The sequence below is a fragment of the Phaseolus vulgaris genome, chromosome 3 (genome assembly GCF_051622355.1).
Source record: "Phaseolus vulgaris cultivar YP4 chromosome 3, ASM5162235v1, whole genome shotgun sequence".
In the NCBI taxonomy this organism is placed as follows: Eukaryota; Viridiplantae; Streptophyta; class Magnoliopsida; order Fabales; family Fabaceae; genus Phaseolus; species Phaseolus vulgaris.
In genome coordinates this window covers 49,580,474-49,596,314 of record NC_143500.1, presented here as the reverse complement: position 1 = coordinate 49,596,314, position 15,841 = coordinate 49,580,474, and the positions used below count along the sequence as shown (strand labels likewise).

At 37.6% G+C, this 15,841-nt stretch overlaps 1 protein-coding gene across 1 annotated transcript; it reads left to right on the top strand.

Annotated features, from left to right (window-relative positions):
• Nucleotides 1–3,350: 3,350 nt before the first annotated feature.
• On the top strand, nucleotides 3,351–8,303 carry LOC137808306 (B3 domain-containing protein Os01g0234100). Its single transcript, XM_068609344.2, has 7 exons — nucleotides 3,351–3,724; nucleotides 3,946–4,008; nucleotides 4,696–4,727; nucleotides 4,820–4,976; nucleotides 5,072–5,278; nucleotides 7,156–7,240; nucleotides 7,334–8,303. Exons 1-7 carry the CDS (start codon nucleotides 3,566–3,568, stop codon nucleotides 8,080–8,082), a joined length of 1,452 nt encoding a protein of 483 aa, XP_068465445.1. The 5' UTR covers nucleotides 3,351–3,565; the 3' UTR covers nucleotides 8,083–8,303.
• Nucleotides 8,304–15,841: the final 7,538 nt, after the last annotated feature.

Sequence of the window (15,841 nt, the reverse complement as noted above, 5' to 3'; positions counted from 1 at the left end):
ATTCTCGATCATATTGTGGTTGCGATATAGGAGTCAAAGTATCTTGAGTCCCTCAAGATTGAGGAACTGCAAAATTCCTTAGAGGTACATGAACAGAGGATTAAGGAGAGGAATCCTGGCAGGAACTCTTATCAAACTTTAGAGACACAAGTGGGCAAAAGGTTATCTAGACAAAGGAACATGCAAAGAAAAGGAAAAGGCAATTGGAAAAATGATAAAAGAAAGAACTACGAAGAAGCCAATCAAGACCCAAGTTCATAGTTCTTATTCAAAAAGAACAAGAAAACTGATAAAAAAAAATGATACAAGGTTTCAATTTTAGAAACTTTGACCACTTTGCATCTAAGTGCAAATTTAATCTTGACAATGGCGGAAAGGATGCCAAAACAAGAATGGCTCAGGGGCAGAGTCAGAAAAGGGGTTAGTGTTGCTCATGGTCACAACCATAGATGAGCATGGCAAGAGTGATTACTTGTATCTTGATACTGGGTCCCAAGGAGTGGTTCGTGAGTTGATGAGATTGACAAGAACAAAGTGAAATTTGCAGATCATATTTTCATTGATGCAGAGAGAATAGGAAAAATTTCAATTTAGAAGAAAGATGACACACACTCATACATTTCCAATGTAATGTATGTTCGTAAGATGGAGAGTAACTTGCTAAGTCTTGGTTAACTGCTGAAAGAAAAGCTATACATTATCAATAAAAGATAGAGTGTGGAAGGTTTTTGATGTCAACAACAACATATTGAAATTGAAAGCTCCACTATATAGCAATAGAACTTCCAGGTTTGGAATTCAGGTGGATGGACTATCATGAAAGCTGGAAATGGCACCAAAGGTATGGTTATTTGAATTTCAAGAGCCTTGACATGCTCAATAAAATTGGTATTGTGATTGAAATACCTGCTATTAGAACCCCTAATGAGTTATGTAGCGAGTGTCTTACAAGTATGTAGACTAGGAACTCACTTGTCAGTCAAAACACTAGAGACAGTATATTCAGATGTTTGTGGTCCTTTTGAGGTGAACTCATCAAGTGGTAATAGGTATTTTATGAAGTTATCTTAATAGTTGTTGGCATTCTGAATAAATGTCCTACAAGGAGATTTAATGAAATCACTCCTAAAGAAGCATGGTCAGGGTTGAAACCAAATGTTAGTCACTTGAGAATCTTTGACTCTATTTGCTACTAACATGTCCCTGATTAGACACTTGAGAATCTTTGACTCTATTTGCTACAAACATGTCCCTGATTTGTCACTTAAGAATCTTTGACTGTATTTGCTACAAACATATCCCTGATGTGCAGAGAAAGAAATTGAATTATAGGGATGAAAATTTGATTTTGCTTGGATATCATTCTACAAGTGCATCTAGAGTACAATAGTCTGACTCAGCATGATGCTTAGTACAGACTTGAAGATTGATGAAACTCGGTACTCGAATTGGAATGATAGAAATAACGATCCAGGAAGACAAACAATGATGAACAACAACCAGGATCAGAAATTCATAATGAAAGAAGACCTCAAAAAATGAGACAAGCTCCATTAAGATTAAGTGACTATGAAGTCTTTCTAGACTTACAAGTCCCAGCTGAAGGTGACTTGGAACCAATGAGCTTTGAGGAAGCAGTGAAGGAGACACGATTGAGAAGAATCACAATTGAAGACTCACTCCACTGCTAATGGGGAGGAAAGCAATTGTTGTGAGATACGTGTATAAAGTGAAATTAAATCCAAAGGGTGAGGTAGTCAAATACAAGGGTAGGCTTGTAACAAAAGGTTTGTTCCAAAAACAATCTTGGACCATGATGAAGTTTTTATCTTGGTTGCAAGACTAGAAACCATAAAACTAGTGGTCTTTGTGGCAAGTTATCTCTGCTGTTCAACACACCATATGGATGTAAAATTTGCCTTCTTAAATGGACCACTAGAGGAGAAAGTATGTGTCAGAGCCAGTTAAAGACAAAGTAGAGCAAGTGTACAAATTGCATAAAGAGCCTAGAACATAATGACTTACCGCAGCTTGGATTTGTGAAGTGCACCATGAATATCGTATATACATAAAGGGATTGATATGATTGACTTGTTAATAGTGTGTTTACATCTTGATGACCTATTAGTAACAGGAAGCAAAGGAAGAAATGATGCATTCAAGCATATGATATGAAGGCTGAATTTGAAATGAATGGAAAAATCTCTTATTTTCTTCAAATACAGTTCAAAGAAAATAAAGGTGGAATTTTCTTCCTCAAAGCGAATATAATATTGATATGTTGGAAAGATTTTCAAATGTAAGAGTTGCAGTCCAACACTTGTTGATACTGAAAATACACTCGACAAGTCTGAAGGAGATCAAATTGTGGACAATACTCTATACTGGCAAATGGTGGGTTCTCTAAGATGTGTCTGCTATACAATAATACAAGGCTTGATATTGAGACACCAAAGCGATTTCATTTGCTTGCTGTTAAGAGGTTGATCAGGTATGCTAAAGGAATAATTGAGTAGAGACTAATGTTTCCTAACATATTTAGCGGCTCTAATCACGATATGATTTGATACTCATATGTTGATTGGTATGGAGACAAAATTGACAAGAAAAGCTTTATGCATTCATGCTTTGTGGTTTTGTCTTCATGTAAGACTGAGTATATAACTGCTAGTATGTGTGCTTGCTAAGCTCTATGGCCGAAAACATTGCTTGAAAGATTGAAGATAACGACTGAGGAAAGCATGTTGTTAATGGTGGATATCAAACCATCAATAAATCTAACAAAAAATCCAGCAGTACATGGTAGAAGTAAACATATTTTTTTAAACTTTATTTTTTTTATCAATCCTTTTCTTATATTTTGGTCCACTCCGATCACTCTATCAATAAAAACATTTTTTAGTGATATATTTGAATTAAACACAGCCTATTACATTGACGGATGGAAAGTATTTTCGGAATTATCTTATTTTTAAAATATTGTTTTGGAAAGTACGTTTAGTAATATTTAAAAATAAAAATTCTAAAATATTACTTTTATTAATATTATAACAATGTTGTCTTTTTTATTATGTTTATTTTAGTTTTTTAATATTATATTTTTATTATTTGGATTTCAGGCTATTTTTTTAGTTTGTCATTATTTTAGATATTTATATCAATTTACAATCACTTTCTTTTATATATTTTATACTAGTACCATATATATATATATATATATATCAAAGACAGGTGTTAATTATGTGTCTGTCTCATATTTCTATTTTGAAGGTTGTTTTTAAAATCTATTTTTCCATGCTCCTATGTTGTATGCATTCCATTGCAAAATCTGAAGTTCTTGTTGGCAATTACCAACCAATTTTTACAACACCAACCCAAAGACACAACATCTAAGGTGGTGAATCCAACAGTGTCAACGTTACTGGCACATTTTGTTTTTTCTCTCTCGTCAACGATCAACCATCCATGTTGTAAACTTCTTTTCTCATTCTCTTTAAAGGTGTTGGTGATTAATTCTTTCATTCACATTTGAAACTGAAAAGGGACTCGTCTAAGAAGGTTGAAAATGGTGGTGATTGATGAAAGGAACCGCGATCGTGCGAATAGGAGGGACGTGGTGGAGTTTCCACAATATGATCAAGCTGTGACTGTGGCATATTATGGGGAGGAGTTGCATGGGGGCGTACCACTACCCCACTCCTCAAGAATGTCTCCTTTAAACATGGTTTTATTCTATCTTCTCTATCTAATAGTTTACAAAAATGTCCCAATTTTACATTTTTCTTTTTCTTTATTGTGTGTTTTGCACGTTGTGGAACAAAGGCTTTGGTGGGCGTCTTCATTCATCTTCTTGACCTTACATAGTATCAGTTTTTCATTTTGATATAAAGTAGTTCTTTCTGAGTTTGACAGTGATGAGTTGTAGCCATGTTGCACTGTTTGCAGGATAAACAAAACAAGGTGGTGGAGAATAAATACAAACGATTGAATAATAATCAGACCAAGCAAGTAAGATTTTTTATTTTTTTATTTTATCTTTCGTGCTTGCTTTTATGTTAGACTTGTAAGATTTCTGCCTTCCGTGAATTCGTGCAATTTTTTCTTTCCTTCATAGTTTTTAATAGCAAAAGGGATAGGACTTTCTAAAAAGCTAAGCCAATATGTTTGACAAGTAAAATTATTTTTGTCGCTTACAATGGAGTATCTGAGTGTTTGATTTGGTATCAATCAATATGCCCTCATTGTAGCTTAGACTTCATTGAGGAATTTGACGAGACCTTTTTCTTTCAAAATGTGTATACAAACCAAACACATTATATGTTTGCATTAGAGAATATGTCACTGCAAACTCAAGTTGTGATGATGCAAGGGATAATACTAGAGAAGTATTATGTCTGTCTGGAAATTGTGATGGAAACAACTTGAAATCATTGCAGAAAAATAATGCTCTAAATTTGCTATTAACATAGGCAACTTAAACTTTGTTGATAATGATATCCAAATAACATTTGGCTATAAGTATTTTATATTTCCTTTTTAGATCCAAGTTTAGACATTATTATGCAAGTGTATTATAAATTCTAAATCAATCACTCTTCAGAGTGTACAACTTCTGTGTGAGTTAAATGAACTCTGGCACAATTAACTGAAATTCAAAGTCTAATTGTTTTATTATTCTAACAAATTCTTCTACAGGCAACGCCTGCTGAGGCTCAGAAGTTTTCAAGGTAAGCAAATCAGCATAGTGTTGTTTAGATAATAAATTTCTTCTTTATTTGACTTAACTACGGTAAAATTGGAACATGGTATTTGCTTCCAGTTCCATGAAGGCTGCAGTAGAAGGAACATCCTCTCGTGGCGAGGTCATGTCATCTGCAGTTCTTCAAGCAGAGGAGGTCCAATCAAATTTGAGACCAGAATTTCCTAGTTTTGTGAAGTCTTTAATTAGATCACATGTTGCTAGTTGTTTTGGGATGGTGAGTATCTCAATACGCTGAAATAAAAATACTTCTATTTTAGAAACCTTATGTCATTACGTTTCACTCTCGTGTCTTCTGATTTCTTTTTGCAGGGCCTTCCTGTGTCCTTCTGCAAAAGACACTTACCGGATAAGGATACAACAATCATTTTGGAAGATGAATATGGTAAAGAATACAATACAAAATTCATTGCCTGTAAGATGGTATTGAGTGCTGGATGGAGACAGTTTTCTGCTGAGCACAAATTGCAGGAAGGTGATGCGGTGGTCTTTCAATTAGTTGAACCAACCAAATTTAAGGTGATGTTTCACATTTTTTTTGTTTAAATTTTTGTAATGGTGATTCGACATTTCGAACAGAGCATGAAGACTATGTTGCAATTAAAAAAGTTTAACAATGACGTGTGTATATCATTCACTTGCCCTTTGTGTTAGTTAGACTCGTGGCAATGTAATAGATACAATCATAACAACAAATCCCAAATATCTAACAATTGATAAATATAATTTTGGGATCACCTTGTTATTGGGTACTAATCCGTTGTGGAGGTCAATGTTATTGAAAATATATTTTCCATGGGTCCTAAACATTATATCCAGATGATAAAAGGCCATGATCTATTGCATTAGCAACATGCTTTGACAGGTACATTGTTTATCCATCATGAGCCGCTAACTGATGTGGAGGGTTTAATCACTCTCTTCCTTACTCTCTTTGTTTGGGTTCAGGGGTAAATCCAACACTATCTTTTTACCACCTTGTACAGTAAAAATGATTAAAGATTTAGGCCTTATTGATGTTATCATTTATCAACAAACAGAGCTATTTTCTTATAAAAATAGGAAAAAAAACATATATGCCATCTCTGAAGATTGTGACAAGGAGTTGGGGACAGAGAAACTTATTTTCTAGTGACTAGTGTGCTTCTGTTGGTGTGTTATACATGTTATTTTAGTGTGGGAACACTTGCAACTAAAGAAAAATATGGAGGCCTTATGGCATAATGGCAACAGTTGTGGGGCTTAAATGGTATCAGGCAAACTTCGTACTGCTAAAATGACAATCATATCCTGATTGCTATGGTTATTTTATTTGTGACAAGGAGTTGGGGACAGAGAAACTTATTTTCTAGTGACTAGTGTGCTTCTGTTGGTGTGTTATACATGTTATTTTAGTGTGGGAACACTTGCAACTAAAGAAAAATATGGAGGCCTTATGGCATAATGGCAACAGTTGTGGGGCTTAAATGGTATCAGGCAAACTTCGTACTGCTAAAATGACAATCATATCCTGATTGCTATGGTTATTTTATTTGTGACAAGGAGTTGGGGACAGAGAAACTTATTTTCTAGTGACTAGTGTGCTTCTGTTGGTGTGTTATACATGTTATTTTAGTGTGGGAACACTTGCAACTAAAGAAAAATATGGAGGCCTTATGGCATAATGGCAACAGTTGTGGGGCTTAAATGGTATCAGGCAAACTTCGTACTGCTAAAATGACAATCATATCCTGATTGCTATGGTTATTTTATTTGTGACAAGGAGTTGGGGACAGAGAAACTTATTTTCTAGTGACTAGTGTGCTTCTGTTGGTGTGTTATACATGTTATTTTAGTGTGGGAACACTTGCAACTAAAGAAAAATATGGAGGCCTTATGGCATAATGGCAACAGTTGTGGGGCTTAAATGGTATCAGGCAAACTTCGTACTGCTAAAATGACAATCATATCCTGATTGCTATGGTTATTTTATTTGGAGCTATATAGAATGTCATATGGTAGCAATGATGCAGATTCTTGGTGAAATAGGGCACTGTTACAATGACAACTACTGTTCCCTGATTATTAAGACAATTATCCTCTGGTCTGGACCTCTGTTAAAGAGTGTTCAAGTCCATGATTTTGCCCAAGAAGTATTCTTTGGAGTATTGGGAAAATGGGTCATTATATTGGCATACCACTTATTGTATATTTTGGGACAATAGCTGGAGTTAGTAAAAAGCTTCTCTCTTTTTTCACTTTCATAGATACTATTTTTCCTTTACTATGTAAAAGCTGATTTTGTTGTTATATCCAACTGAAACTGGTCTTTATATTGCTTTTCAGAAAACTTAAGCAAAACTTATTTTTATGCTTTTGTTTAGGTCAGGCCACTAATTGTTATACTTGATTTTCAGATTTATATAATAAGAGCTAATAATACGAGGGAACTAGACGGGGCCTTTCTGAATCTTGATAGTTGCACAAAACAAAAAATGGGAGGCAAGACTTGTTTCTCTATGCTTTTAGTTCTTTTATTATATGAATCATGAATCATCAATGTTATGGATTCTTTCTTTTGCTCATTGTTCTCAGGCAAAGATAGCACAGATACTGATGTTGTGACATGCAATAGCTCAAAGAGAAAGCATGGCAAATCTGTCCCACTAGATATCCAAAAGAAAAAGAAGGCAAACTTGTCGAGATTGAGACCCAAGGCCGGGCCATCAGTAGAACAATCAGAAAATGATAGCGAGGAAGCTCTTTCAGAAGTTGTGGAGGAGTTTAAAATGCTTGAGTTTGAAGATATGAGAGGCTTTGAAAATTTTAGCATCATAGTTGAGGGAGTGTCAATAGATGTTGAATTTCCTACCGAAGTTAGAAACAAGTACTACAGGCTATGCTGCAGTCAGCATGCATTTCTTCATGAGAATCTCATCAAGGGCATGAACTATAAGCTGATTGCTGGAATTATATCTGAAACTGTCAACATTGCTGATGCCATAAGGGTTAGTGTGATATGCACCCCACGTTTTGAATTTGCTAACTGGGACAAAACATTGCTAGCCTTTGAGCATCTGGGCATGAATGTTGAGTTTCTAAGGATCCGATTACGCCGGCTTGTAAGCATTGCTTATGAGAAAAATGATGTCTCAGAGGCCAAAAAGTACTTGGCATATAGAAATGAGCCCAGTCGTGCAGACGATGAAATAAGGATCATGGAAGTCAAGCTTGAAGAATTGAAGGGAGCATGTAATGGTTTTGGTGCTTATCTTGGGAGTTTGAAGGGCAAAGCTGAAAACTATCAGATGAAGTTTCGAAGAGAGGTCGATGCTCCTTGGTGAAACTATATATGTTTTGTGAGAAAATGTATATATTTATTGGCTCTCGTGGTTAAACATAATCTCTGGATTCTGTGACCTTAGACGGAAAATATGCTATTGTAGTATATGTTGTGGCATTTAGCATAACCATTAATATTCGCGCTCGCTTGTATGTCTTGATATTGGAGTAATTTTATATTGTGCTTGTAAACTTTCTTTTATCAACGGTATTTAGATCATGGTGTTTATCAACTGCATAATGAAATTCTTGTGATTGGAAAATTTTATTTCTGCGTTCAAACATTGGTGTTTAAACTTTGAGCAAGAGTCTGCTGTGTAAGTCATGAACCCGCTTTTCGGTGTTTCGGCCATTCCTATATATATCAAATATTAGAGAAGGAAGCATGCACCTAAATTAAAGAGTTAAATTGGTAGGGATTGTGGGGTATAAAAACTATATACCTTTCAAATGAGTGAGTCCACATAAGTGTTAACACATCAATAATTTGAATATGTTATTGTTACTGTAACTCAGAGAGAGGAAAGGAAATGTTATCATATTAACTGATGTGTGTTACAGTGTGTTGATAAAGAAGTAATTTATATACAAGGTAACACATGGATACCCTTAACACCCCCTTAAATCATGGTTGGATTAGTCATAATCATGAGTTTATCCCGTACATGAAGAAACAATATGCCAGAAACAGGCTTGGTAAGGGGATCAACAACTTGAAAGCGTGCTGGAAGATGAAGCAGTTGAATTTTTTGATTACGAACTTGATCACGAACAAAGTGGAGGTCCAGTTCAAAATGTTTCGTTTTAGAGTGCATAACGGGATTTGCACTGAGCAGAACAACTCCAAGATTATCATAATACAGCTTTGGTTTTAAACCTTGAATGCGCAACTCAGAAAGAAGGGATTGAATCCACACAATTTCAGCAAGGAGAGCTGCAACTGCCCAGTATTCTGCTTCCGTACTACTTCTGGAAACCATTTTATGTTTGTGAGAGGACCAGGAAACAAGATTAGACCCATGTAAATACAATAGCCAGTGATGGATTTGCGGTCGTCAATGTCAGCACCCCAATCTGCATCCGCAAAACCAATAAGAGAGGTCGTCGAGTTGTGGCGAAGGAACAATCCATGTGTAATGGTGCCAACTAAATAACGAAGAATTCTCTTCACAGCTTGCCAGTGGTGAAGTTTCGGATCATGCATAAAATGAAAAACACGATTAATAGAGTAAGAGAGTTCAGGCCTAGTTATAAGAAGATATTGAAGTGTACCAACAACTGACCTATACAGGGAAGGATCATTGAATGATTTAGAAGAATTTTGTTGGAGACGCGAATAGGATGTCATAGGTGTGGGTTGAGATTTAGCATGGAGCATATTTTTTTTTTGTAACAACTCACATATGTATTGGTCCTGAGAGAGATGCATGTCACTAGTAGATGTTCGAGAAACTTGAATTCCTAAAAAATGATGAAGACTACCTAAATCTTTTAATGCAAAAGAAGAACGCAAAGTGGTAATGAGGTTAGTAATTTCAGTAGGTGAAGATGTAGTGATGATTATATCATCAACATAAACCAGGACAAACATAGTATAAGATGAAGTGAATTTAGTAAACACAGAGGTATCACTTATGATAGGACAAAAACCAAGATCACATAAAGTTGTGCTAAGTTTAGAAAACGAGGACCTGGGTGCTTGCTTGAGGCCATAGATAGCCTTGTGTAATTGACATACAAGAGTGGGATCATGGGAGATAAAACCTGGTGGTTATTGGATATACACACGTTCATTGAGATCACCATGGAGGAAAGCATTATCGATGTCCACTTGACGAATAGCCCAGTTATTTGTAACAGCATGCGAAAGAACAATATGAATCATGGTGGGTTTGACTACAGGACTAAAGGTTTCACTGTAGTCAAGTCCCTCAGTTTGATTGAAGCCTTTGGCAACAAGGCGTGCCTTGCAACGCTGAAAAGAGCCATCTGCATGCAATTTGGTTTTAAAAATCCATTTACAACCTACCAGAGAGGCATTGGATGGGAGAGCAGTGAGAGTCCACGTCTTGTTTTTTAGGAGAGCTTGATACTCATCAGTCATTGCTTGGGACCATACAGGAGAAGCCATAGCTTCCTTGACACAAGAAGGAGGAGAAGGAATAGTAGAAACAACAGTATAAATTTTGGGTTTAACGATGCCTGCCTTGGCACGAGTGGTCATGGGATGAGTGTTAGTAAGGGCAGGAATAGAAGGAAGACATTCAATATTACCAGTTGCTGAAGCACCAATGTTAGTAATAGAATTGCCAATGGTACCAATTGCAGAAGCACCAATGTTAGTAGTAGAATTGCTATCAGAAACAATATGCTCATTAACAGAATTAGTATTTGTATGAACAACAGTCAAAGTGGGTGAAATATCATGTGAGTGCTTATGAGAAACAGTAGGCATAACAAAACTATTTGAGTTTTCATTATATGGAAAAGTAGTTTCATCAAAACGAACAAGACGAGAAACAATAATCTTACCAGTGGGCATGGGACAAATATAGCCTCTATTAGTTGGACTGTATCCAAGAAAGAGAGAACACTGTGATCTAAAATCAAACTTATTATTATTATAGGGACGTAAATTTGGATAACAAGCACAACTAAACACTTTGAAAACATTATAATCAGGTTTGCGTTTAAACAACCTAGCATAAGGATTATCACCATTCAACACAGGGGTGGGAAGAGCATTGATAATGTGGGTGGAAGTGATGAAGGCTTCTGCCCAGAAACGACGAGGCAATGAAGTAGTGGCAAGAAGCGTTAGGCCCATATCAACAATATGCCTGTGCTTTCGTTCAACAAATCCATTTTGTTCGTGGGTGTGGGGACATGTAAGTCTATGGTGAATGCCATAATGTTCAAGAAAAGGTTTAAGACAAAGAAATTCTTTGGCATTATTAGTTTGAATAGATCAAAGTTCAGAATTTGTTTGGTTTTAGCAAAGCTTTTGAATTTTTTAAACACGAAGGAAACTTGAGATTTGGTATGAAGAACGTATATCCATGTATATTTGGTGTAAGCATCAAGAAAAGAGATGTAATACCTTGCACCATTAAAAGCAGGTATAGGAGCAGGGCCCAAACATCAACAAACACAAGCTCCAATGGACGAGAGTAAATGGTAACAGAAGAAGTAAAAGGAAGCTATTTATTTTTACCAAGCATACAAACATAGCAAAATTTGATATCAGAAGAACAACGTATATTACAATTCTGTAAAATTTGTTTTAATGTGCCAGCATGACAGTGACCAAAGCGTTCATGCCAAATATTGGCTATGAGTTTATTATCAACAAAAGAAGTATGAAAAACAGAGGACATATGAGGGGTGTGCATGGTTGGAAAAGTGTAGAGACCATCCTTAAGAATGCCGCGAAGAAGAACTTTGTTCGTAGCCTGATCAACAACACAACAATGGTTAGCATGGAATTGAAAATACACATGATTGTCACGAGCAAACTGAGAAACACTAAGTAAGTTCTTGGTTATCATCAGAACATGTAATAGATTGCGCAGTAAGAAGGGTTTATCCGTGAGAGAAGAACGAAAAATTGCAGATCCAGTATTAGCAATAAACAAACCTGAGCCGTTACCCATTTTAATAGTTTCAGTGTTGTGGTAAGGTTGCTTGGTTGAGTAGAAAGTGGGATCTTTCGTTACATGATGTGTAGCACCACTATCGGGGTACCAAAGTGGATCCTCAGTAGCGGAAGGAATGCCCATAAGAGACGCATCGTTGGGTTTAGGGTCCAAGATCGAATACTGAGAAAAATTAGCACGAGGAGGTGGATTGGGTTTGTGGTCATACCATTGCCAGCATTGGAGAGCAGCATGACCATATTTGCCACAAACTTGACACGTTGGTTTGGAAGAGGTCCAAGAACCACGAGCTTGAGAACGAGAGAAGCGAGAACCACGTGCAAAATTTTGAGAGCGAGAAAACCCACGACCACCACGATTGCTATGGAACTTGAAATTGGCTTTGTCATTGGTTGGATTTGAAGGCGTCCAAGTTGAGAGAGCGGTAGTGGCAGGAAAACTGAGAGGATCGAGTTGATGATGGCGTTCAAGACGTTCTTCTTGTACCAGAAGCAGAGCTTCAATCTCTGCAACTTTGTAAGGATCAATTCTGGACAGAATGGAAGATACAAAGGGATCAAAATCAGGAGGAAGACCATCAAGAATGGTTACGATGTGATCTTCAATAGAAATTGGGGCACCGACTGCAGCCAACGCATCCACCACGCGTTTGATATCCAAACATATGCGGAGATAGAACGATCTTTCTTTGGATTCTTTAAAAGGAGTTTCAATTTCTTGATCTGGGCTCGAGCGTGAGAAGAAAAATACGTGTTCAGCGTGTGCCAGATCTGTGCGGCAGAGGTAAGACCCACCATTTGGGTTAAAATCGGAGTGGTCATGGATGCCAGAAAACACGCAACCAACAAATTATCTTGTTGCTTGTAAGAGATGAATCTGAGATTGGGGCTGAGGGTTCCATCGGCCGCAGAAAGACAGCGCGTAGGAACGTAAGTTCCGTCAAGAAACGAGGAGAGCAGCAACCCATCAACAGTGGCCAGAACCTGTTGTTTCCACAACAGAAAATTTTCGTCATCCAGTTTGAGTGGAATAAGAGTGGTAAGGTGATGAAGGGAGACAGAGGATGTAGAAGAAGAAGCCAAAGCCATGAAAGAAAAGCGGAAAGAAAAAAAAAGCTCTCTAGTTAATGATACCATGTTACAAAATGGACTTTAAGCCTAACTCAACTAGGGGTGGCAAAACGGGGCGGGTTCTATTTTCTGACCCGCCAACCCACTTAAGCCCGCCCCGCATAACCCGCGGCCCGTGCGGGCTTACGACGGGGCGGGGCGGGCTGACCCGCCAACCCGCTTATGAAGTTCTGTGTGCATTAGGGGTTCGCATGTGTTGAGCTGATGTTGCTGTGCTGGTGCCTTTTTTTCCCCCAAATTCACATTCAATTGAAACCCTAAAATACCAACAGCATATGCGACTACCACGAGCGGCACCTGCGATCGACTACCACTGCGAAGCAAACGACACCGTTTTCGCCGTCCTCCACCGCCAGCCGCTACCATTCTTCCTTCACAAACACGTTTTCGCCGTCCTCCACCGCCAGCCGTTGTCATTCTTCCTCTCGATTCCTTCTCTCCACCGCGAACACCACCATACTGCGAACGTCGTCGTCCACCGCCAACACCACCATCTGCGACCGTTGCCCTCCACCGCCGTCTTCCTCCAGATTTAATCCCTTCCTCCTTAAACTTCCACCATTTTCATATTACATCTATATATAATTTTTATTTGTAAAAGTTATGCGGGCCAGCCCGCACGCGGGGCGGGTCACGAAAACTGGCCCGCATTATTTTTGCGGGGCGGGCCAACCCGGTCCGCATTTTGCGGGCCAAAGCGGGGCGGACCAACCCGCTTTGCCACCCCTAAACTCAACCCCATAAAACCGGCTCAATGAGGTGAGATTTGCACCCACTTATATACTATGAAAGGCTCAGATCTCCAACACCCTCCCTCACGCCGAGAGTGACAACAGCTCGTGCGTGGGATAACATATTATGGGTGGTGGTCTGATAAACCCAAAAAATACTCGTTAGGATAGGCTCGAAAATGACTCTGATACCATGTTACTGTAACTCAGAGAGAGGAAAGGAAATGTTATCATATTAACTTATGTGTGTTACAGTGTGTTGATAAAGAAGTAATTTATACACAAGGTAACACATGGGTACCCTCAACATAGTTTAAAATGAACGTGTGAAGCTTGTACTTCAGATTTTACTTAATTCATATGATCAAAACATTATCAATATAACAAATAATAATATTGATGGGCACCTACACTTTGAGGATGTTGTCAGAGTGAAGAAGAATCCAAGTAAAAAAATAAGGTAGAAAAGGTGGAAAGATTAAAGAAATGTGGCTCAGGTAAAATCTGCATACGATTTTTTTAAGGAAGATGCTCGGGTGGACAAGAGGGATTTGTTTCAGGGTTTCTGAAGGATAAAGGCACAACTATCATCTCATCTCACAGCATGGAGGGTTTTGGAAGACAAAATAACGTCTAAGGCAAATTTGGCCAGAAAGGGAGTTTACGTGACGGATAATATCTGTTATATGTGTGGGGAGGAAGAGGAAAACACGTCTCACCTTTTTTGTATGTGCAGATTTGCCTGGTTTGTGTGGGTTAAGTGCTATGAGTGGATGGGGTTGGCAGCGACGGACCATCAGGAGCCTAAAAAGCACTTTGCTAGTTACAAGGTGAGCAGAGTCAAAGATAGTGTTAATCTGATTTGGGGTTGTGTGTGAATAACAATGGTAAGAGAATTATGGAAACACAGGAACAATAGGATCTTTAGAGGTGGAAGGATAAATCATAATGAGATTTTTACTCTAGCTCAACTAAAGGCCTGGTCTTGGATAAAGTCCAAAACACATGTGGTATGTTTCTTCTACTCTGATTGGTGCCTGGAATCACTGGTTTGTATGAAGTCTGTCAAAAACTTTTAGGAGGACTTTTTTTATTTGTGGGGCTATGCTTGTTAGTTATGTCTTGTATGATAGGTTGTTTTAAGGCTTTTCACTATGTAATGAGGTAGGAGGGTGAATTTCTTAGAAAGGTCTTTTGTATACGGGTTGAGGTATCCCTGAAATATCTCGTATTTATTCATTCATTTTTTGTTGATAAAAAAAATCAAGAAATGTGACTCTAATGAGAGTCAAACTCATGGTAGATCAAAGTCTCTAAGGAAGAAACGTCTCAAATGCTATCATTGTGGCAATAGAATGCATGTAAAAAATATTGTTGGCATATGAAGAATGGAGAAAAGAACTCTGAAGCATCAAACTCACAAGGTTGTGTTGCAAGTACCTCAGAAGACAGAGATAGAGAAGAAGCATTCAGATGATTCTTTTGAGTCAAAAGAGGAGCATGAAGAACAATAGCCAAATGAGGTTACAAATGGAAGACTCTAACAATCAACAAGAGAAAAGGTTAAACCATCTTGGCACTCACAATAAGTTATGACAAGTCATGATGGGTATTGTCTTCTAAAAGAAGAAGGAGAGCCTTCAACATTTGAAGAGGTTGTGAGTGGTTCAGGTGCTTCATTATGGATGACGATGATGTAATAAGAAAAAAAGTTTTTCACAAAAATAAGACATGGAAGCTTGTTTAACTTCCAAAAGGTCGGAAAGCCATTGGTTGCAAATGGGTATATTAGATTAAACTATATGACAATGATCAATTGGAATGGTATCATGCTAGAATGATAATAAAGATATATGTTCAGAAAGAAGACTGTTGGAAATCCCACATCGACTAGAGATGAGGATATTTTATTGTATATAAGTAGGTGCAAACCTTATCTTATAAGCCGGTTTTATGAGACTGAATTAGGCTTAAAGTCTGCTTCTTAGTATGGTAACAGAGCCATTTCAAGCCTATCTAACAATTATTTGTTGGGCTTATTAGGTCACCCGCTATCAGGCCGTGTCACTCTCGGCGTGAGGGGGTGTGTTGGAGATCTCACATCGACTAGAGATAAGGACATTTCATTGTATATAAGTGGGTGCAAACCTCACCTTATACACTTATATGTCAGTTTTTATGAGGTTGAGTTAGTTTTAAAGTTCACTTCTTAATAAAGACATTGACTTTAGTGATATATTCTCA

Bases quoted from the DNA above. Each gene is read 5' to 3' on its own strand.
- LOC137808306 (XM_068609344.2), top strand. From the start codon at position 3,566: ATGGTGGTGATTGATGAAAGGAACCGCGATCGTGCGAATAGGAGGGAC. The intron at 3,725-3,945 runs GTTTTATTCTAT...CACTGTTTGCAG, and splicing joins GAATGTCTCCTTTAAACATG to GATAAACAAAACAAGGTGGT. The intron at 7,241-7,333 runs GCAAGACTTGTT...CATTGTTCTCAG, and splicing joins CACAAAACAAAAAATGGGAG to GCAAAGATAGCACAGATACT.